This window comes from Sprattus sprattus (genome assembly GCF_963457725.1).
Source record: "Sprattus sprattus genome assembly, chromosome: 10".
In the NCBI taxonomy this organism is placed as follows: Eukaryota; Metazoa; Chordata; class Actinopteri; order Clupeiformes; family Clupeidae; genus Sprattus; species Sprattus sprattus.
This window is the reverse complement of record NC_137908.1, coordinates 19,552,836-19,576,337: the sequence shown is the minus strand read 5'-3', so window position 1 is coordinate 19,576,337 and position 23,502 is coordinate 19,552,836. Positions and strand designations below refer to the sequence as shown.

Below are 23,502 nucleotides of genomic sequence, written 5' to 3'. Positions count from 1 at the left end.
ATTTTAGTCAACATTTGATCCGATACTTGACCTTTAAGCAAGACATGTACAACCATGCGCTTGTTCAGTTTTGATTCACTAATTTCTTGTTGTTATGGACTATGTATTTAAGAGTACCCCTCAGAAACAGGAACCATAATGTGATAGTACTGGTAAAGCAGACTCAAGGCTAGGCTTAATTTATCATGTTTATTTTTTTCCGATGCGTCAGAACAGAACCAACTCACCAAAGGATATGCCAACTAATTCAAAAACGATTGTGAAAAACAGAGTGAGGAGAGATGGCATTACAAAACCTGCCAAGGCAATCAGATATAAATTAATAGACATTTAAAATCAGAAGTTCAGAAATGAGTTGATACTCTTTGTTTTACATTAAAAGGAAATTACTTTAAAAGGAAATTACTTTGTTATTAGTGTGACCTATTTAAAATGTGTGGTACTAACACTATTTCACAAAGGTAAATGAGAGGTACTCACTTTGGTACGGCCTAAAGCTGATGAGTCCACATCCCAATCCAAAACAAAAGGAGAAGAAATGATGGAATTTATCTGTCAAAGAAGAAAAATTACCATAAGATTCAAGACAATAATAACATCAACCAGTTTCTCTTTCAGTTTAGGCAGGGTCACACAAACTTACAATATTTGTAGAAGTTCAACATTTCTCCTTCATTAAAAGTATGTAAAAATAGAACTACTATTTCTGTCCCACTCCTCCTTATTTTGATCCAGTTTGAATTAGAGCAATTTTCTCACAACTGAGAACACAGAGAGTACAGTGCATAGTGTCAGATGGGTGTGAGTACTGTAATCACAGCAAAACAGGGAAGTCCCTTCACCAAACCAGTTCCCGTCTGGAAAGTCCACAGGTCATTTATGACAACATAAGAAAGACCGTAAATATTTTTTTCAGTTTGTATTCGACATTATGCAAATTGCAAATGTTATAGTGCAAAGCATGTCATAAGAAGGACAGGGTGGTTGTTTATTTGTGAACATACTTGTGATGGTACAAAGTGATACTTTCTGTTCTTCTTATCTCAGTAACTCTGTTAAATGGACACTGCCTGTGAGAGATTGCATCTGCCTCTCACAGACTGCTTGTCACTCTGTGTGTTTCTGATCCTTCTGCAGAAAACTGGTTATTATCAGAGATTCCCACCACAAGTTACATTTTATAGCAGGAGTTAAAACTTTAGCAATGTAAATCCAGTTTGGTTTTGGCAAACTCATAAAATCCAATTACATGGTGCATTTTACAAAAAGGTCATGTTGCCTGCTTTGCAATTGTATCCTAATTGAATCAAAGTTCACCACTGGTGGCAGTATGCTTGTACTTGTTAAAGGCATGGTCCTCAATCCTGGCAAATGTTTTTGATCTTTGAGTTCAACAGCCACATACATCCCTCCCTTCCAGTAATGTTGGACCATGAGCGCTTAGGAGTGGGCACAAACACAGCAGTTGAGAGCACACTGAACAGACATCTACCGGAACATGAGGATAATTTCAGAACTGCACGTTCAAGTCAAACGTTCATTAACACTGCTGTATCTGAGAAAAAAAAATGAGAAACTGTGTTTAATGAACAAACAAATATAAAAGAGCTTTGGACGTTTAATGTTACTTCATACTTGCATGATCTCCAAACTGCAAAATGGAACAGCCAATTAACCCCGTTTTTAACTGCTACAGGGGCTATTTTTTCTGCTTAGAGAGCAATACATTACAAAATACATCACTTTGAGATCTATGAACCTTAGATGTGTGGAAGCCATTGATAACTTCACTGTGACTGGAGACAAAGTAGGATATGTACAGTATATATACACTGCGATAATCCCGAGCATGCTACTGAAATGCCCATTGCGAATGACGAATTCACTGTCCAGTTTTTTATTTCATTGGTCTCTTAAACTATGAAATCCACTTTTGTGGTCTTAATTTACCATTAAAAAAAAGGCAAATGTACATTTAAAGTGGTGTTGTGTTCTTCAATGAAATACTGGTGAAGAATTGTGCCCACAACAAGACTGGTGAGAACCCCTAACCCTTCAATGGGATTGTACATGTATCTCCTTTGGTTAGGGACATGTGATATAGGAATATATCAGGTACAGAGAACCATATTATTTAAACGACCTCCAGTACTATAGAGAGATTGCTCTGTGTGTGTACAAGTAGAAAAAAAAGGCAAAAATCAGGATTCAGTCTGGAAGATTTGTAAATAATTTCAAGATATTCAATTTTGTCAGAATCTTTTGTGACAAAATCTGTGTCCGATTTTATCCGCAATGCATATTTGCAGATATTTCATACCTGTAGCCAGCAGATGGCACCCGAGAAACACGACCTCTCCAGGTTTTACATCCCAGCGGTCAACAAGCCGCATAGCAAGGAGGATGACGTTGCTTAGGATTGAGACAACCAGGGATTTGTGTATTCGTCTACAAACAGTAATGCATCATGGGAGTAGTAGTGAACGTTTCAATACGTTCGTCAGTTCTTCTCAGTGTCTTTGCTTGAAGTACTGTAACTCCCATGAATCATCAAAATCGTCTTTGGTCACTGCGTCTTTCCAGATGGATGAGCTCAGCTCTGAGTTCTTCCCCCCTCCGAGCGGAAAGTGGCGATAAGGGTTGCCGGAGGAGAAAAAAATGACGCAAAGCTTGAAAAACTAGTTCCTTATCTCTGTAGTATATGCAAAACATCGAAACGAACAGGTTTAAAGAAGAAGACCCGGGATTTCACCGAGAGCAACTATGGAATTCGGCTTCGGAAAAGACTGGTGGTGTTAATGCACTACAATAACGGGCAGGGTCCGTTATCGTGTCAGCTGTCCGCCGGCCGGCCAAGATGTCTGGAAATGAGGTGGAATTCCCCGAGGCTAAGCTAGTCATGGAGTCTGGGCCGCAGTGGTCCCGGGCGGAGATCGAGCGTTTGGCCAGGGAGCTGAGCGAGACGACCCGCGAGAAAATTCAAGCTGCGGAATATGGCCTTGTCGTTCTTGAGGAGAAGCAGCAGCTCAAACAGCGATATGACGACCTGGAGAGCGATTACGAGTCGGTTCGACAAGAACTTGACCAGCTCAAAGAGGTAAGGGAAATGGTACTTGGATGCGACCCATTTCTGATACTGATTTTTTTGGAGCTGCTTATTCACTACGGCTAACTATTGGCCTACTTTTCGCGGTCTAAACCGACACAGAGTTGCTTATTTTGTCAAGAGGGCGACTGTTTGGCCTAGCTGGTACTATAGTTGCACTGAAACGTCTAGGCTATTGTTTGTTTTCCCTAGTCGTATACACTCTGACTAGAATTGCACACAGGCCTAGGAACCCTAAATATCGAATCGTTCGTGAAACAGAAACAAATGCGGTATACTGTAGAGAAACCTAGGTAGCCGAAACCTAGATTTGATGGATTTTGCCGTTCACTGTTCCAGGAAAGTATAAGGCATTAAAATGGCTATCAATTCGATGACCCTACATTTGGTGTGCAATTGCATGTGAATCATCGGAATTCGAAATAATCAGGGTTATTTAAAATATCGATGTGCTAGCCTGGCTAAAATTGTTTAGGTGGTTAGACTCCCTTGGTAAAGTGATCATAATTGCAAGACCTAGGCTCCTTCAAGAATATTTCCACTCCTCATCCGATGGAACCATAGTTTGCAATAATTTTTAGGCCATTATTTTAGTCAGCAAGCATGTTGTACAGGTTTATGTGCCAAAGCTGTCACTAGGATTCGTTTGTTATTCCATGTCTGTATCCATAACATCTCAGAAACAGATAACTACTACAAGGATAGTTCTGAATGTTAAAATGGCTGCTGTCATCTAAGTTTAGTAGTACGACCAAGCAATTTCTTAAAATGCCATCCATGAAGTGTGATTTAATATGTCATACAATGGTGTTAAAAAGAAGCAGGCATTGTCCAAAATCCGGCCTAGTTCCATAAACAAATCAAATCAGCAGAAGAAGTATGTATGACTTGAATTTCCTTAATTGAGAAGGAATCCAGAAGATTGGTCACAGTTATGGTATATGCAATTGTGTGAGACTTATTTTTTTACAACATTAGGACTGTAATGTCTTTTTTGACCAACGAGTGAACTCTGTATAAAATGGGAAACTAAAGGTTTATGGATACACAGTGCAGATCAAATTGGTTGGGTTGAAGTTACAGTGCTGAATAAATCCCAATCACACTTCCATCTGGATGTCAAGCTCTAAACTGGCTGGCAGAGCCATGGTCAGAGCAGACTAAGGTCATGCAAGAACAAGATTTAAACAGGACTTTGTGTGGAGTAGCCTACCCTTTACTTTATCACAGCAGTCACCACAGTATAGACGAAAGGAAAAAGAGCTGATTGCTAACAATACGTTTATGTTAAGAAATGAATCATTCCCACTGAAAAAACCCACCTAAATGTAAATGAGAATACAGATGAGCCTTGCTTAAAAAAGGGAATGCATGCTAAATGGCTTAATTGAATTAACGTATCTAGACTAAGTTGGTCAGATATGGAATTCAATGCATCCAAGCATGCTTCCCTTGCCTGAGGACACTCCACTTTAGTTGCTGAAGCGATTAGGTCACCTGGTTTGATGTGAAGGCCCTATGGCGTGACCTTGAGCTCAGTCCCTGGACGGTGTGCAAACAGTTCACTGTTCAATGTATTTGAATTTGGCGCCAGTAGGTGTGTGTTGTTTCATAGCAGAAATATGCAGGAGAACAACTTTTGCTCTGTATGACCTTCACAGCGAAAGACTCTTTTTTTTACTTTTTCACGCTCTGCATATTTTTCACTCTTGTCATCATGCTTCAAATCTGTGGAACAATGAACGACCCTAAGAGATAGTTTTGGGGTGTTGTCTCTGGGGGCTCCAAACTTCTCAGTTCTTATTGGTACTAAATAAAGAGGCAAATCCCCCAGTAAGCGGATCTGAGGTGTCACTCTAAAAAAAGACGGTCAGTCTAGAAGTGCGCCTGTGAGTGAGTGTGTCAGGCTGTAGGGGATTCTGGGGAATGTATTTCAAATCAAGCAGGATGTTTATGTGCCAGTGTCAAAACACACCTCAGAAATGGGTTACATTATTGTTACACTTTCATCATGTTCATTGTAGACGAACAATGAATCTGTGGCGAAATTGTACAGTTCCTCACGACGCATCATTCATCATCTTGCACCTTTAACACAACATCTAAAAATGCATATTTCCTGTTTAACAGGGGTGGGAATCACAAAGGATGTTAGAGTTTGATTTCATCAGGAATTTTGAGTCAGAAATAAAATAGTTAAAGATTCTTTGAAAAAATAGTCCTCTGATGGCCTACATTTAGAGTTCTCTTAAAGTTCTTCTTAGTTTAAAAGGTAGAAGCCCCGTGAAGAACCTTAGTACCACATTTTAGATTATTAGGAAAATATTTTGTTACCCTAGAGACCAATCAGTAGATACAGTGCCATTTTTAAAGTTGAAAGTAAAAGGTTTATTCTTGGCATCTGATGCAATGTTATTTGATGCTTGGCAAAATAACGCGGTGCTAAACTGCGTTGATATTTCCGCCTCCTATATTGTTAACATGCGTCTGTGACCCATACACAGATTTAGTTTGTAGTAAGCATGTAAGGGTTCACTGGGCAAGCTCAAACTCACTAAAAAGATCCCAGCAGGACAGAGGCTCAGACATGGGATCAGACAAGAAGACAAAGGTGGTGACTAATCTCCTCAGGCCCACCACCGTGCTCACTTGCTCCCTTCAAAGAATTGGACTGGAGTGCCTTGGCACCAGTAAAGACACTGGAATCAAACTGTACTAATCTCAGTCATGGTTGGAGTTGAACTTTTAGTTGTTTTCCCTGCTATGATTCAGTAAGCAGGAAGTTGGTGCACATCTGCACAAAGCATCAGCTCATTCGCAGAGGAGTAGCATTTGAACTTGTCCACTGGGAATTAAAGGGTAGGTGTAGGGTGGAACTGCTCGATATGCTATATAGGGAATGGTTAGCACACAAACAGAGCTCCTGGTTATAGTCTCCTCTCCACAAACTTGCAGCTGCTCAAAACATCAAGGGCCCAGTGAAAAATGTGTTTTGTCGCAGTCAACATACAACATATTCTAAAAAGGAAGACATTCAGAGGTTTAATATCTAGCAGGACATCTATTTTCTGACCCAAAACAGCCACTCTACAGATATAAATCTACTAATAAATCCAGACTGTATTCAACTCTATTCCTACTCTAATGCCATGCCTTCACCAGTGCCATGTTAATAGGGCCTACTCTTTTACTTAGCTGAGGTTCAATTGCCAGGAGAGAGATTAAATGACCAATCCTTAAGATATAGTGTCCTATATGTGTATAATTTCTGCTATGGTCATGGTGATGTTCAGCACACCACAACAGAAATATGGTAATATGACATACTTAAACTCATGCTTGTCTAGCGGGAATGACAAGTGTGTTTCTCTGTCCTTCACAAGATTGTATTACATCAAGATTAATGGGAAGATGATGCCAAAAGTGGTTGCTCATAAAAACATACCTCAATTATCTCAAAACATACCTCAAATTGTGGCATAGTGTTGCTTTAATCTAGTTGTTAATTATCGATTCAAAAGAAAAGTTGCTGTTTAAGGCCATCCATTCATTTCTGTTGGTTTGCCGTAACATCCAAATAAAATAAAAAATAGCTATAGGTAAATATTGTTTTTGTACTTCCAGTTACCAAGAACCAAGTCTTCTAATAGGTCCTCTTTACTAGAAGTCTGACATGACTGTCGTGCCATCAGTGCCCTGCTTGGTCAAAACAAAGTTGTAGTCGGCAAGTCTGGCAGATCAAACAACGTGAGTAAAACTATTATGTCTGCCCAATTTGAATGAGTCTTTAGGGTAATGACAAACCAGCATCATTTTAAGGATGGTTTAATCTGAGTTAATGGTTGTAGAGGACCAGGTTGGTCCTTCAACAGTCATAGTCTGCTGTTTGTCAGTTCCAGTGGAGTTGTAACACTAAAAGCCTGTACTTAATAGCTTTGAAGCTGATCACATCTGTTAAATTATGCCATGACAACGCAAATTATGTCTAAGATTCTTTGGCAGCACAGTAGTATAAAGGGATGAGTGAGTGTGTGGTTAATCTTTGTCTTTGCCACTCTTGTGTACTGGCAATAACATTTGTTTATTGTTTATGTTTGATTATTGACAGGATTGTGTTTTCAACATGGGTGCAACGGAAGCTCTGAGCTGAACTTGTTCAACTACCCAATTGATTCAGGCCGATGAAGTTTGCTGTCACAATGGTGCCACATAAATGGTGGATCATCATTTGATCCACCTCCGCTTCATACATTTGTTAAGAGTTGTTTTGTGTTACTTCCTGATGGGTTATCATGTGTTTTCGATCACCAATCTGTAATAAAATAACTATTCAGTGGTAGAGTTCTCCAAGTTGATTATAGGCTGTCCCTATAATATAGCTGCACTTTTGTAGTGTTTACATAAAAAAAAGTGTCTGAGCTCTAAAGTGACCATCATCACCTCTTCCGCTCAGCTGGTAGAGTATGGCATTGGTAACACCATCGCCATGAGTTCATGTTCATTGTGAGTACAGCCAATAATGCCTTCATGCCTGGTTCACTTTCACTGCCATTGGATAAAGGAGCCATCTCAAATCAAATAAAAACCGTTGGCTCTAAAAGGTCTCTTTCTCAATGATGGTGTGCTTGAAATACAATAAATATATGCAGCTCTCATAAGTCATTACCTTTAGCTGTAGAGGATGGTGATTGCTGATCTTTATGTGATTGTTAGAAGCGCCTGTCCGCTTCTCGTAAGAACCAGGGGACAGCTGGGGTGGCTGTAGCAAGGGGATCTGGGATGGCGGGAATCCGGCTCAGGTTGGGGAGGAGGTGTGATGTCATGGCAACCAAGATGCTCCATATGGCGGCGGCCCAGAGCAAGGTAGTGGAGCAGCTGGCTGGCCAGCAGTGTTTGGGGATCAACCCCGGCTCAGGCCATTCCTGCAGTCTGTGCTCCTGGCTCTAATGTCCTAAAGACTTTCTTGCTCCTTTCGGTCCTACTGGCTTTTTTGCTCTATCCCTGAAAGCAATTGTGCTTTCTCTTTGTACTGAATGGAATTAAATAGATGTATTTAGAGTATAAGCTCTGTTCACACTGAGTGCAAATGTCCATTTGGATAGCAGGGAAGGCAATTAGATGGCAATTATACTAGTATTTTCATCCTTCTTAAATCCTTGGTTCATGTGCTTGCTCTCTCATGCTTTTTCTTTGTCTGTCTGGCCTAGTGTATTCTGACTGTCTCTGTGATCACATGGATAAGTGGGTGTGATCATTGGGGTTCCAATGATGCAGCCAAACCCTGTGTATCCACATGGCACGGCCTTCAGAATCCCTTGTGCCTTTGGACCATTCCCCATTCCCAATTAACCCTAATAAATATCACAGTGCTGTGACGTGCATAAGAACCTGATGTTGGTAGATTCATATTTCTGCAGTTTCGACAACATTTAGTAGAACTATCTTTTGAACATGTGCTGGCATTTGCTGTTTGATATGCCACAGGTGAAATATCACAATTGAGTTTCTATTCCAACAGTAGCAGAATACTAGCAGTTTAAATATGGAACAGTCCAGTATCCCTTTATTCTGTATATTGTGATATTTCCTGTTTATGCAGAGAAGCTGGTTAAAAGGATTTCCGGGGTCTTCATTGTTATTGCAGAATCTAGTTATATTCAAACTCTATTCTTTGAAAAGCAAAACAATAGATGAAAACTGACCAAGACGGGCAAAAAACATTTTGAGTCAAGCAAGTTTTTGTGTGTCTATGTACTATTCATAAATATCAGTTGGCAGTTGAGGAAGACAAAGGCAAAAGTATGAGATGGAACAAGAGCTGTGTTGGACTGGATTCCGAGTATTCCAAGATTCAGTTACATCGCCCACTTACTCGATGCATTTTGAAAGGAACCGACAGGTCACTCATATATGGTATTTGAACAGCAGCACCCATCAGTTTCACCTTGTACATGGTTCATTGGAACCTTTTACTTCTTGTAAATGAATGTTTCATGGTTCCCCTGATTTACAAACACCATTGGTATCTGTCTTTTTAGCCCTCATGGTATGTTTCCTATTGTTCCCACTGCCAGTTAGCCTGACGATGTCATACTCATAATTCTAGTCAGAATATGAGTCTGAGACCGGACTATTGGGCTGTGATTATGGGGCGTGTTTCAACGAACCAGGAAAGAAAATTCCTCTTCGCTGAATTGGATACCTAGAACCAATCAGAGCAACGTAGTATTTCCATCTGATAGATTAAACTTTTACCTGATCCCGTAGGAAGGACGGCAAAAACATCTTTTCAATCGACAAATGCCTTGATCGCGTTTCTCTGTTCCTCTTTCAAAATGAATGCGCTGTCATATCTGTTGATGTTACTTAATTAGCACTCAAGGCTAGAAGCTACCATTCGTTTGAATGTTTTTTTTTTCTACGCGTTAGCATAACCTATCAATAATGCTCTAGAGTGCTTCAGTTAAGACCCATAATCCTGGGCAACACTCGTTTTGCGTATACACAACTAACCGAGTCAATGTAGACATATAAAAGTCGTGTAGATAGCTTAAATCATATAAAATATGTCCCACTAAGCTTCCGAGACGGCGCCATCTTTGTTCGATGTATACCGGTATTCTCTCTATATCTGTCCATCAACGTATAAAGCCCGCCCTTACAATTTGAATGGTCAGATCACTTTTCGGGGCCGTTTAAACCCTCCCAACTAACTCGACTCCAGACTGAATCTCCAGACCAAAAATGTTGTGGGCGGAGTTCAGGCTGGTATCCAGGCTAACTGCCAGTAGTCCTCTAATTAAAATTGTGCATCTAAAAAACTTCAGGTTTTTTATTGTTCTCACTGGTTCTCCTTCTGATCTCCCAGGCCTTTGGACACGCCTACTCGGCCCACAGGAAGGTGGCAGCAGACGGGGAAAGCCGCGAGGAATCGCTGATCTTGGAGTCGGCCTCTAAGGAGGCGTACTATGAGCAGCGTGTCCAGGAGCTGCAGAACGAGCTGAGACAGACCAAGAATGACCTGAGCAACACCCACGCCGAGAACGAGAGGTTGGCCAGCATGGCCCTGGAGCTCCGGGAGGTGAGGGAGGGCAGAGAGTGCTAACCTGTCAAATTCTCAGTGCGTGGCTGCATATCACCGTCATCATCCTTCAGGGGAAGACATTGGGTTCAATTCGTTTGTTAAGGATTGAAAGGCAGTGCCATTTTTCAGATGTGTTCCTTGAAGTATTAAATACACAAACCGTAATAAAAAAAAGAAGTTATCACATTGCGACAATAACAACAAAGTATAAATTATAAGTATGCTATGAAACTGCAATGAGATGCCATTATAAACTGTCCAAAGGACATGTACTGGATGAATCATTGCAGCCTAATAATGTCATAGAATGAACTTTGGAATTTCATGCGTGTGAGACACATGAATGTTCAAAAAATCATCAGGCTGACAACGTTTCCTTGTTTGAATTAATTCTGTTATTTCATCATACATAGTCCAAGAGAATGAATTGGCACCCGTTACTGTAAGGAAATGACAGATCCTATCACCCTCAATAAGTGGCTGGTTCTAAACTAGGGCTGCAAGCAACTAACGATTATTTTGGTAATCGATTAATCTATCGACTATTTTTTCGATTAATCGACTAATCTAATGATTATTTCCAAAGTAAATTAAAATATTGACTCAATGTTGGAATTTGAATTTCAAATGTATTTGAGTAACAAGTTAATACAAATGTAATCATCATCATAATAAATACATTTAATAGTAATACAAATGAAAGTGCAAATATGCTTTTAAAAGTAAAGAGAAAGTGCAAATAAAGTTTTTAAAGTAACTCAAAATAGCAATCAAACATCTGCAAGTGCAAAATAACTGGGCTGCAGGTGACATTCAAATTCAACATATGCAATTTTTTTCCCCCACAATCTTTTGTTTGAAGATTGCTAAGTGGAGGAGGTTAACTATTCAGAACAAACAAAAATGACAGGCTTCTCTAATTCACTGATTTACCACATTGCACTTAACATAACTGAAATAGCATTAACAAGCATCCTCCATGAGGCGTTCTGTTTTCAAACATGTAAGAGTAAACCTTACAATAAGTTAAAGATATACGTCAATGATAATTGCTGCTAGATGCTCACTGTTCTTGTGCTCCCACAGCCCATTCTCTTTGAAATACTGAAATAGTGCTTCTTTAACTACTCATAATTGACCATCATTGAGAAAAATGACAACTTTTCTGTAAGCCATATCTGATATGCAGCAGCTGCTAAAGCTAGCTTTATTTATTGTTTCCATGGTAACATGAGCCATCTCAGAATAATTTACTTTTCTGTCGGCCATTTTTGATATGCAGATATACGAGAACGGAATGCAAAGAAGACGGTGCATTTGTATATTTTAATGTTTATATTTCACTGTTAAAAAAATATAGAACGCAGGTGTTTGATGGTTGTTGACATTTGTCTTCTCTGTCAGTAGTTTGATTTGTATTCTAGGCTATTTGCAGATTCTGTTCCATTTTTCTCAATGATGGTCAATTATTAGGTAAAGAAGCACTATTTCGCACTTCCTAAAGTGCATTGCAATGCCGAATGAAAGTAACCGGTAGCTGTTAGAGTCTGTCAAAAAAAATTATAATAATAATAAAAAATAATAATATATATATTAAATGACACTTCGACAATAAAAATCCACATCGGCAATCGACGTCGTCGATTTTGTTGATTAATCGTTGCACCCCTATTCTCAACATATCTCATTTAAGTATCTTACTTTTAAGATGGACAAGGATTCTGAGAATGGCAGTGCATAGCTGCCAATTTTCTGCTCCTATCCAGATAAGATAGTGTCTGAATAGTGAAGATTTAATCATAGGTCCATGTAGTCTCCACAAGTACGACTGTACGACCAAGGAAGGCAAGACAAGACTGGCGCATGAACAAGATGAACTGGAACCTACATTTGCATTTTGTAATTTTATTTATTGCTTTTCAAAAGGAGGAACCTCTTTTGAGAGGAAATGTTTGTGGTGGTGTCCCGTGGTGATTTCAGTCTCAAGTCAGTTCCATCTGAGCTGATTCATTGTTGATGACCTTTATGTAGACAGAAAGGCTTGGTTGCGCAAGACAAAATCAGAGAGGACGTTTTTTTCTCCTACATCTAGAAAGTACATACTGCATGGAAATCCTCTGAAATATGCTTCATGGCAGCATTATTGTTAAAATGACCCTTTTCCCTCAGCTTGTGCCAACTGAGATATGTTGTAGTTGACTAAGTCTAAGGCCTAGTCTAAGTCTAAATATAACAGACTATTCTCAGCAATCATTGTCCCAAAATATTGTGTCCCAAAGTCTGAATATTGACTGGTATTGCAAGTATATGATATTGCCACTGTACTGAACTCAAATCTGCTGAAACCATAAGTGCCCCCAGCCGATCTTATGGTTTTGAGGTCCAGGGAAGCTTTGAGAAACTTCAGCTGAAACATGTTTGACAAATCCAGAGATCTGGGCTAAACAAACGGATCAGAATTTGACATTACATTACCAAAAATCCTGGATTTGTATTTCTGTGAAACCTGAAATACACTTGTATGTTCCATACACACACTCACACACATACTGACATGATCTTTCTGTATGCAGAGTAATGAGATAGTGGAGCTTCAGAGGGCTCGTCTGCGTGATGATGTTAGGGAGTACAAGATCTGTGAGGCCCGGCTGCTGCAGGACTACACGGAGCTTGAGGAGGAGAACATCACCCTCCAGAAACAAGTGTCTCTGCTGAAGCAAGGCCAGGTGAGTCGCTCTAATCCAGCAGGGCGCAGTGACACGTGGTCTAGATAAGTGGAGCCTTAAATGTGTCAGAACTTACTCTCACACCTGTATCTTGGTTCCATCTCTTCCATACACCTCTGGATTGTATTGATGGCCTGCAGGTGGAGTTTGAGGGGGTCAAGCATGAGTTGCGGCGCCTCGAGGAGGAAGGCCAGTACCTGAACAGCCAGCTGGAGGAGGCCCTCCGTCTGCGCGAGATCTGCGAGCGGCAGCTAGCTGAGTCCCTGGAGACGCTCAAGACGGAGCGCGAGCAGAAGGCCGCCCTTCGTAAGGAGCTGACACAGCATATGACGCTGGGCGACTCGCTGCTCGCTGTTTCACTGGACGGCCTCAAGTTGACCACTGACGAGCCCAACAACGACGACGATGTAATCCGCATCTTTGAGAACGGCTTGGCCAAGATGACCGAAGCCCACACCCTCGACAACCGTGCCTCCACGCCCAAGAAGTCGGATAACTTCCGTCCAGCCCCCAGCCTGGTGGATGACCTGCTGAGTGAGCTCAACATCTCCGAGATCCAGAAACTCAAACAGCAACTGCTCCAGGTAATTGTTAACAGACCTGTGCTGAAGCAGGCTTACTTGATATATTCAAGAAACAAGCAAATGTTGTTGTTGGAGAGTGTGAAGCTTGAGTCTGTGTTGCCTTGGTAATTTGCCTCAGGCTGGCACTTTTATAACTCCAGGATTGCATGCACAATGAATATACAGTATAGTGTGCTTTAAATGCAAATCTTACATGTTATATCAGAATTGCAAACACCAATCTTCAGAACAGGTTATGTAATGCTGGTTCTCTTGTAGGTGGAGCGAGAGAAGGTGGCACTGCTGTCCACACTGCAGGACACTCAGAAGCAGCTTGAGGGGTCACGCGGGGCTCTGGCCGAGCAGCAGGAGGCCAATGGTCGTCTCAACCAGGACCTGGGTGCCATGCGGCGACTGCAGGCCAGCAAGGAGCGCCATTCAGCCCTGGACAGCGAGCGGGAGCGGGACAGCCGTGAGGACGGCGATGGGGATTATTACGAGCTGGACATCAACGGACCCGAGATCCTGCGCTGCAAGTACGAGGTGGCCGTGAACGAGGCTGGCGAGCTGAGGGCTGAGCTGAAGACCCTGAAGGAGGAGCAGCAGGAGCAGACCACACAGTCCCAACAGGAGCGGACGCGTCTGGAGTCTCAGGTGCATATGGGCTCTCCCGGGTTTGGGCACGTTGGGAGTTTAATAATGTCTGAACACTACTGCCAATGTTGTCTTGCTCATTTGTAGGTATAGAATAAGCCAGGTACAACAAACAGCTGTATGACATTTCTACTAATGTCTATGGAAAGAAACTGTACCCAATGAATTTCATGTGTTTGCGAAATAGCCAACATGACATGTATTACCTTTAATCAGTGGGCAAATGAAAACACGAGACATAAAAGATCCTCTCAAACATGCTTGTTGTGTGAAGAAATTGCAATGTAAAAAAGGATTGTTTTTTTTAAGTCACAGAAGAGCTTACAAGTGTGGTGTCTGTGTGCTTCAGGTGCGTGATCTGAGCAGTCAGCTGGCAACACTGGAGAGCGTGAGCCGTGAGGTGCGGGAACGTGCCACGCGGCTGGAGAAGGAGCTGCGAGAGACCAGCGCAGTCGCGGGGGAGTCTCAGGGCAGCCTGAGCGTGGCCCAAGACGAGCTGGTGGCCTTCAGCGAGGAACTGGCCAACCTCTACCACCACGTCTGCATGTGCAATAACGAAACACCCCAGCGCGTCATGCTGGACTTCTACAAGGAGGGCAAAGCCGCCCCGGGCCCAGTCCCCAATGGCCGAGACACTTTCAGCTCGCTGCCGCCCCCTTCCACAACCATCATCGCTGGGGATGACACCCGGAAGGAGCCCATGGACATTTACAACTTGGTTGCCATCATCCGTGACCAGATCCGGCACTTGCAGCAGGCTGTGGACCGCACCACTGAGCTGTCCCGCCAAAGGGTGGCCTCTCTGGAGCTCTCCGCTGTGCCTGATAAGGACAAGGAGGCCTGCATGCAGGAGATCCTCAAGCTGAAGTCCCTGCTCAGCACCAAGAGGGAGCAGATTGCCACCCTGAGGACTGTGCTGAAGGCCAACAAACAGGTAAGCTAAAGTTTTAATGGACGCAGCCAGAGCCAAACAAAACATTCCTTCTGTGTGCTCTCTATACGTTTCAATACGAGATGCTAGTTCTCACTTTTTGAGACGTATTTGTCCTTGTGCGTTTAGACAGCGGAGGTGGCCCTGGCCAACCTGAAGAGCAAGTATGACAACGAGAAGACTATGGTGACAGAGACCATGATGAAGCTGAGGAACGAACTGAAGGCCCTAAAGGAGGATGCCGCCACCTTTTCCTCTCTGCGTGCCATGTTTGCCACACGGTATGATGGCCCCCAACACACATGCAGATAAACAGATACATTTACAAACAACTGCAATTACATACACTGTCATTTTACTTCAACGCACACAAAAACGCATAGCCTTAGATAGCTGCCGTGTCACCCATTGTCTGATACTGTAGGCTATGTTTTTATTCTTCTTTTTCTTTGTAAACCATGACCAATCTCCCCCTTCTTCTCTCCCTGTTGCTCTCTATCCCCTACCTTTGTGCACGACCCTCAGCTGCGACGAGTATGTGACACAACTGGATGACATGCAGCGGCAGCTGGCAGCTGCTGAGGATGAGAAGAAAACGCTAAACTCTCTACTACGCATGGCCATTCAGCAAAAGCTGGCTCTCACGCAGCGCCTGGAGGATCTGGAGTTTGACCACGAGCAGGCGCGCCGCAGCGGGGGCACTGGAGCCAAAGCCACAGCGCGCAGAAAAGTCCCCACCACCTCCTCCTCCTCCGCCCACTCTGCCCACACCAGCCCCCATGTAAGTCCTCGGCTGGCCAGCAGGGGCCGCCCGCAGTCCCGCAGCATCATGGAAACGCCCATGGTCTTCTGCAGCGAGAAATATAAGATCGTATGTGACCCCTGAGCCATCTTACCTCACCCCCTACCCCCTAATGTCACCATCACTACTACCACTCATCTGCCCACCCGCTTCATCATGCTCCCATAACCTGCATCTGCTTTACCACCAAGCTAACAATCATTAAAGACCAGGCTGGAAAAAGGCTTTCAGGAGACTGCTGCATGCAATGAAGTGCTATGTGAAGTGCACAGTGCTATGTGGCTTCAGCCTGAAATACACTTGTATGTTCCACACACACACACACCCACACACTGACATGAGCTTTCTGTATGCAGAGTAATGAATGGCTATTTGTTTAACATGGATACAGATGAATGCATGTCCACACCAGCCTCTGTCAGTGTTTAAAGCTGTAGCACCACCCCATTCTCTTTCTCCACCTCACTGTCTTCAAAGCAGGACTGTGTGTGTTTTTTGTGATGTTTCATGCGGAGGTGTCCGCAACATTCCTGTCGTGGGGTGGGGTCATCTCTCTCTTCCCTCTTTATGTTTTAACACTGCTTTCTAAATGCATTCCTTCATCTGTCACTCATATGTAGCCTCCTACAACAGCTTGCATGCTGAAATAACTCTTCTTGGTGAGTTGGCATTGTCAGTCATGCATTTACCCATGTAACCCCTCTCCTATGCACTCACAGCCCTGTCTACAGTGAGACTCTCGCTGTCCTGTTTTGAAGTATTGTGAATAATGATGCATCTGTCTGTAGAGCTGGTTAGCTTAGTCAGTTGTTGACACTGTGTTTGTATTTCTTGGTTTTGCAGTAACGTAGTAGAGCTGGATGTTGTGATTTCCCTGATGGTGAACCCCTGATTCCTGATTCCTGCCGACGCTTCCTACAGTAGAGCCTCCCTGTGACATTATAGCTCCTGGGCGTTTTGAAATCGCTCCACCAAAACATGCACATCACAGACACACTCACATTGATATAGACATGCGTAAGACACATGCAACCTAGCATTTTTTAATATTCCTAATCCTTAATGAAATCCTGGGCTGTCCATGCAGTTTCCTTTCGATAAGTCAGTTGGAAACTTGGGCTCAAGGTACTTTGGAAAGTCCACCCTAATTTCCAGCCTTGAGCCTACTTGCTCTTCATGTGTGCATTATCCACATTCATTTTTCTGTTACATTTTTTGTTTTGTTTTTGTCTGTCCTCAAATGTTACTGCACTTTCTCATGTGCACTTGCCCCTCAGACAACTCCCGCCTATACAAGATATTTCACATGGCTCACTATATTTTAAATTTATCACACTGAATAAGTGGCATTGACACAAATAAAAATAAAAATCTGATGTACTTCAGTGCCCAAAGTCCAGTCAGTCTGGATTTCATCTATTGGCCTTCAATTGAGTTGGTGTGGATTTCTCTGCTGAAGAGCAGGGGTTTGGCAAATAGTTGTGGGTTGTGGATGGGGCAGTGTATTCCTCTTGATATGCTCGTAATGAGTCTTTGAGCTTTGTTTATTTTTGTCATATGTAATAGGAACAGTTTTTTTTATTAATAATAATATATGTATGGCTGTATGGTGTTTTAATAACATTTTGCATGTTTAACTGCCATGTTATGAACAGAATCCAGGGAGAGCAAACAAAAAAGTGTGTATTTATGCCGCTTTGTGTTAATCTGTATCCACCAGTTTATCTTAGCAATGTACTCCTTTGGACTCTGGGGTCAGCCTATTGAAAGGGTGAAAGGATGGAATAATTTTACCGGAAGCACAACCGCAAGATTTCACATCTGAATTATATACGGAGATATTTTTTGTTGTTTTTTTGTTTTGTTTAGTTTTTTTTGGGTTCCTCTCCTTTTCTGTCTCAGTAGTAAACCATGAGTGCCTTTTTATTTCTTCAGAAATGAGTTCGTTTTTTTTTTTTTTTTTTTACCAGAGAGCAAAAACCACCCGTTTTTGTGAGGTAGTTTTATTGGAATATTGAGGTGATGGATATTTGTATTGAACTCTACCTATCCCCTCCTGCTAGCATGCATGTGCTGCTGCGCCTTCAGGATTTCTGTGGTAAACCTTATTTATGCTATGATTTGAAAGCCAAGCTAACGTGACTGGTCAGGAAAACAATTGACCCAGTATGGATTAAGCAAAAGAATGCAAAACCGGGTGTAACGGCAAGCATTTACTGAGCGTCTTGTAACCTTTGTATTTAGATGGTCATGTGATGTGCATAGCAGTACTGAGGAGACAATTCGGTTATATTCCTTTTTAATGTTTTTAATATAATCGTTTTGTATGTGGTAAAGAGTATTGGAAAAACAGATCAATGGAAAACAAGTCCTCTCTCAACCAATCTGTTGTGCCATTTCATACCTTCAGTTTGTTGAGGCATTGAAATGTTTCAATATTGTCAGGGGGTTATATAAATATATAATATATATAATAAATAATTATATATGTTATATATATAAACAAACAAGAAATTTAAGTGCAATTTAACTGCTGTATCAGGTGTCTAATTCAATGTTCTCTATTGCTTGAAGCATAGTGGGGATTAATTGGCCTATCATTGAGGGATAGCTGTGCCCATTTTTATACTGCAATATTTTGTCACAGTTTTATATCTTTTTATGAAATAACTTCACCTGTCTGATCATATTTATTGATAACAATATTAAGCAGCTCAGTGTTATTAATGTGCATTATGATTAGTGGCATGGTTAATGCCAGTCTCTTCAGAAGCACCTGTGTCTGCAGGTGTTGTTTATGTGAGGCCTATCTGGTAGGAGCACACCATTTGACAATGGCTTTTCTCTGTTCTGATATGTCATGACATTTATTAATGGTTTCATGGTTCCCCTTGGGGAAACCCACCACGTGTCACCATTTGTACTAAGAGGACTTCTAGCTTGTGTAAGCTCTTGTGTGTTAAGGTGCTCATTATTCTGGCCAAATAAACATGATTGAAAAGGCAACTTGTTTGTCTTGTCTGTAGAATACTGCTTACCAACAAGCTGGTGTTCATGCCAATTGAAGTGTGTGGTCTGGGGTGTATTTAAAAAGTTTTCCTGACAAACTCAAGTTCAAGTTTATTTATACAGCACATTTGATATGGTATACATAGACACAATGTGCTTTGAGGGAAGCATATGAAGCAAGACTATCAATGCGTGGCATGGTGCTGGGATGGCGTAAGGTTTGTGGATAATTTGTTTTCACTAAGGCTTCATCCCCTTCTAGTGAACTGCGAACAGTTTCAGTTCATATACGTTTTTTTTTTTACATTGGGCTGTTGGCTCTTCTGTTATTCTCAAATGATTATGCAAACATAACCAACTTTTTGGTTCAGTTTGAATACACCACCTCCAAATAAGTGCATTTCTCAAGTACAGGTTAAATGTAATTTTACGTATAAAAGCCATAAGCCCATGTCCATTTCATAAACTACACTTAAATTATGTAATGTCAATTCGTTGAAAGTATTTTTAGATAAAGGTTATAATAACTTATTTTCAGTAAGTTTTAAGTGGAATTGATAAGCTGAAATTTGGGTAAATTTATGGCTGAAAGGGCACAAATTAAACAGCAGCTTTGTGAAAGGAGAGAGAACTCCTAAAGACAGTGAAAGAACCCAGGGTAACGTTCATTTTAACAGTTGAGATCCCCGCGAAACCCCTGAGACAGCGAGGTCTTACTGGTGAAGATATCTAGCTTGCTAAGCTATTCTATGAATCAACAATGCCACAAAGCAGTGCTAAAATTATGTGTTTGTGGACGGCCTTGCTGTTTCCCGTTATGGCTAAGAGGTATGGTAAGCATGTTGGTATTTCATTGATTTAAACTTAACAGGTAGTTAGTTAACTGTTGGCTAGGTCATGAACCTTCCTCCTAAGGTTCGCTAAAATGAAGTTGGGTAACTTTCCCGAAGCACGGGTAAATACGTTGCTTCGTAGCTTGCTGGTCGTGTTATATTTTTGCTTATTCTGCCAATGGCTGTTTAATACCCGGCTTCACATTAACATTATTCATCACAAAAAATATATATGGGAATTTTATACTTTTAAACATAATAAACACGTAAAAAGCAACGACTGTTGACCAAACATTACCCTCACTGTTACCAGTTAGGATGCTAGTGATAACATTAGCTGTTTTACTTAGGTGAATGTGTCCGTTTACCTTAGTCAGGAAGAATTATTAGTTTTAAATAACTATTTAATTTGTTAATAAAATAGGACTTCTTTAACGAAGTGGTTATAGTAAATATCAGATGCTAAATAGTAGTTGTACATGGTATTAGAAGGCTCTCAAGATGAAAACTGACATGGTCGATTAAAAACGTCTCTATAGAAATGTTAAGGGTTGGTGAGAATTAATGATGAAAAATAAATTAATAAAGAACACGTTTTTAAAGCAAGTGGCAAAACGGTGGGCTGATCGTTTGTAACTCATGGTTGGACCGCCAAAAGACTGTTATAGGCCGTTACAAAATACATGCTGGCGACGCCACGCCGCCACGGAAGCGAAATTCAGCTCTGTTGGGAGCAGGGTTGCCAGGTCTGTGTGACAAAACCAGCCCAATGGCCAATCAAAACCAGCCCAATGGCCAATAAAACCAGCCCAATATCAGAACTCAAAATATGCCCCTGCCAACCCATATGCACTGCTTTTTAAAGTCCAACAGCATTGCTATCATTGCCAAATGTATTGTAATATCTACAAAATGTTTATTATGCCACCATTAAAAGCAATTTTCCCTGTGAAAGTGTAGACCAATTCACTGAAGGACAAACTAACATGTTGCTTTGTCTTTTGGCTTTCTCTTCCCTTTTCCCTCTTCCTCCCTGCCTGGACAACATGAATGTACTGTTTTTACTTATGCATCTACTGTAGTTAATGCAATACCTTATTTCAACTGAAACACCTTATCATGTTGCTTCACTATATTTAAATCATGTACTTACAGTTCATACATGTGTAAATAGTGTAACAAATCACGGATGCGTAATATGGCTTTTTATGACTAAACTTTAAACACAACACAATTTCAAAATGGCACGGACTTTATGCCCTGGTACCTCGAACAGACTGTGTTCACCGTCACACACCTGTATACAGTAAAATGCAGTACCAACACAAAAAAACGACATGCAATTAGTACAGTAAGGAACATTGTTATCAGGTTTTAGGGAACATGCGCCCGCCGCACAGCATCATGGGGCGACTATGCTGACACGTTACAATAGGCCAGTATATTATGGAGAGAGATCTCAAAAGTATTCGTAAATGCTAGTACCATGATCCACAAATGTTTCACGATTTACAAATGTGTTTTGCGATCCACACAAACAAAATTCTTACTCGTGATTTGTAAGTTGGCATTTACATTAATGTGCTATGATTTGTACACATAGATGTCCATTCGTAAATATATCGTTTGTTATTTCTTAAAATACGTAAGATAAGATAAAACTTTATTGCCACACAACAATGTTGGTGGTATTCTTTGTCATAGGTAGCTCAGGCCAGTAGGAGGGGAGAGAAGGGGGTAGGGAAAACAAAAATAAAAATAAAAAAATACTCCAGGGTACTATTCGGCGACGCTCGCTAAGCGGTTTAGCGAGCTAAATTCCAGGCTAAAAAAAGACAACACCGCTTTAGAGAGTTCGCCGTAGCAACTTTTGCTCAATAACCATGGTAATTAATCGCTTAGCCCTAGCCTGCTCCAGGACAGGCTAAGCAAAGTTTAGCTGGCTAAACTTGCCACACCCACGCCAAAAGGAGGGATCCCATTGACAAGGTTAATAGTTTGATTAGCGTAGGAAGAGTTCTTTGCGATCGCCAAGAAGATCCATTTTTCCATCATGATGAGTTCTTGTATGACTGCTACCGATCCACCCGACAAGGAATAATTAATTTAAAAGACCTTCTCGAGTCATTTATTGCATACACCACCGTCGAACATTGAATGTCTTCTATTTTTGTAATGTCGGCGATGCGGAGAACAAAGCACTCATAATTATATGACATTGGTACAGTTGATAAACCAGAAATAACTTTCATGCTCAGCCTGAGACGTGATTTTTAGTTTGCACATGAATACTAGCGTTTTCTTTGATCCCAGGAAATTTGAGCACATAACCCATCACCATTACGGAGATATTGGCTAAAGTTGTTTTACCTACTTTAACTTACATCATTGCAAACGTTTAGTTTTGCAAACGTGTCTAGTTTTTGTGCAGTGGTGGATGTGGATGGTAAGGTGGTTGCATGATAAGAAGAAAGAAAGAAACACAATTTATTTGCATTGCTTCAATTTATTGAATTTATTATTAATACATTTTCATTTAGTCATTTAGCAGACGGTTTTATTCAATGCGATTTAAAACTACAATTCTTACGAAGGTGAAGGGAATTGAACCGGTGATTAACTGCATGTAAGCCCTACGCTCTGCCCGCTGCACCAAAGTCACATGTTTGGACTAAGAAAAGATATCACTACTTAGACAGCCTATGGACAGTTTCTTTAATGCTGCTGCAGTCGCGACAGTGATGAATTTTGACATGATTATGGTCTTGAATTCTTCATAACGCGTTCATGGTCATATCCCGCCTTAGCAGAGAAAAAAAATTGTCTTTTTCTTTGAGTTTATAATGCCGTTCAAAAAATCCTGGTTTTGGTTATCGACCTTTCATGCCTTTTAAAGCAGGACGTGCACGCGCAATTTAGCTGATGATTTTAGCCTGGGATAAATTAACGAGAGGTTAAAATAAATTAGCGCCCGTCGCCAGACGGGCTTGGCCTGTTCTCAATTAGTGAGCTAGTTAATCTCCAGTTGCGAGCTAAATTAATTATCTTATCTTCAGTTGTACGCCAAACAGGGCCCGGGTCAGCATTGAGAGTTCAGGAGTCTGACAGCAGAGGGGAAGAAGCTGTTGTTGAAGCGTGTCGTTCCAGCTTGCATGGATCTGTAGCGTCTACCAGAAGGTAGAAGTTCAAAAAAGTCATGGCTTGGATGGGAGGAGTCTCTGATAATGTTCTTTGTGCGATTTAAGCTACACTCAGCATACAATGAGAGGACTGATGGAAGGTCACAACCGATAATGTTAGAGGCTTTGGTCACCACTCTCTCCAGTTTCATTTTTGTGCGACTGTCAGAATTTCCATACCAGACAGTTATTGATGCAGTGATGACACTTTCTATGATGGCTTTATAGAAGAGCACCAAAAGGTGTTTGTTGACATTGAACTTTTTCAGTTGCCTGAGGAAATACAGTAGGGCTGCCACTAACGATTTTTCTATCGATTAATCTATAGACAATTTTATCGATTAGTCGATTAATCTAAACGATTAATTTTCCTCCCAAATAAAAAATAAATTCACCATTTTAGCTCAGTTCATTCATTTTATTTTTACATAATGCAGCCCAAAACAAAATGTAAACAAAGGCTGACATATTAAAGTGCAAAACTGCAAGTTTAAACTAGCATCTCCCAACATGATAAAAAAAAGAGGACTTGTTATAAGTCAGCAGCGCAACTCCAAAAGAAATGTTATTTCTATTAAACCCCTAAAAAAAATGAAAAAGTGCAACATGTTTAAA

The 23,502-nt window shown here is 41.2% G+C and overlaps 1 protein-coding gene across 1 annotated transcript; it reads left to right on the top strand.

Moving 5' to 3' along the window:
* The first annotated feature begins 2,632 nt into the window (after window positions 1–2,632).
* bicd2 (bicaudal D homolog 2) lies at window positions 2,633–18,862 on the top strand. The gene is made up of 9 exons (XM_080845953.1): window positions 2,633–3,097; window positions 9,975–10,187; window positions 12,764–12,916; window positions 13,057–13,500; window positions 13,759–14,133; window positions 14,483–15,067; window positions 15,194–15,345; window positions 15,590–15,845; window positions 16,710–18,862. Exons 1-9 carry the CDS (start codon window positions 2,858–2,860, stop codon window positions 16,710–16,712), a joined length of 2,421 nt encoding a protein of 806 aa, XP_080702079.1. The 5' UTR covers window positions 2,633–2,857; the 3' UTR covers window positions 16,713–18,862.
* Window positions 18,863–23,502: the final 4,640 nt, after the last annotated feature.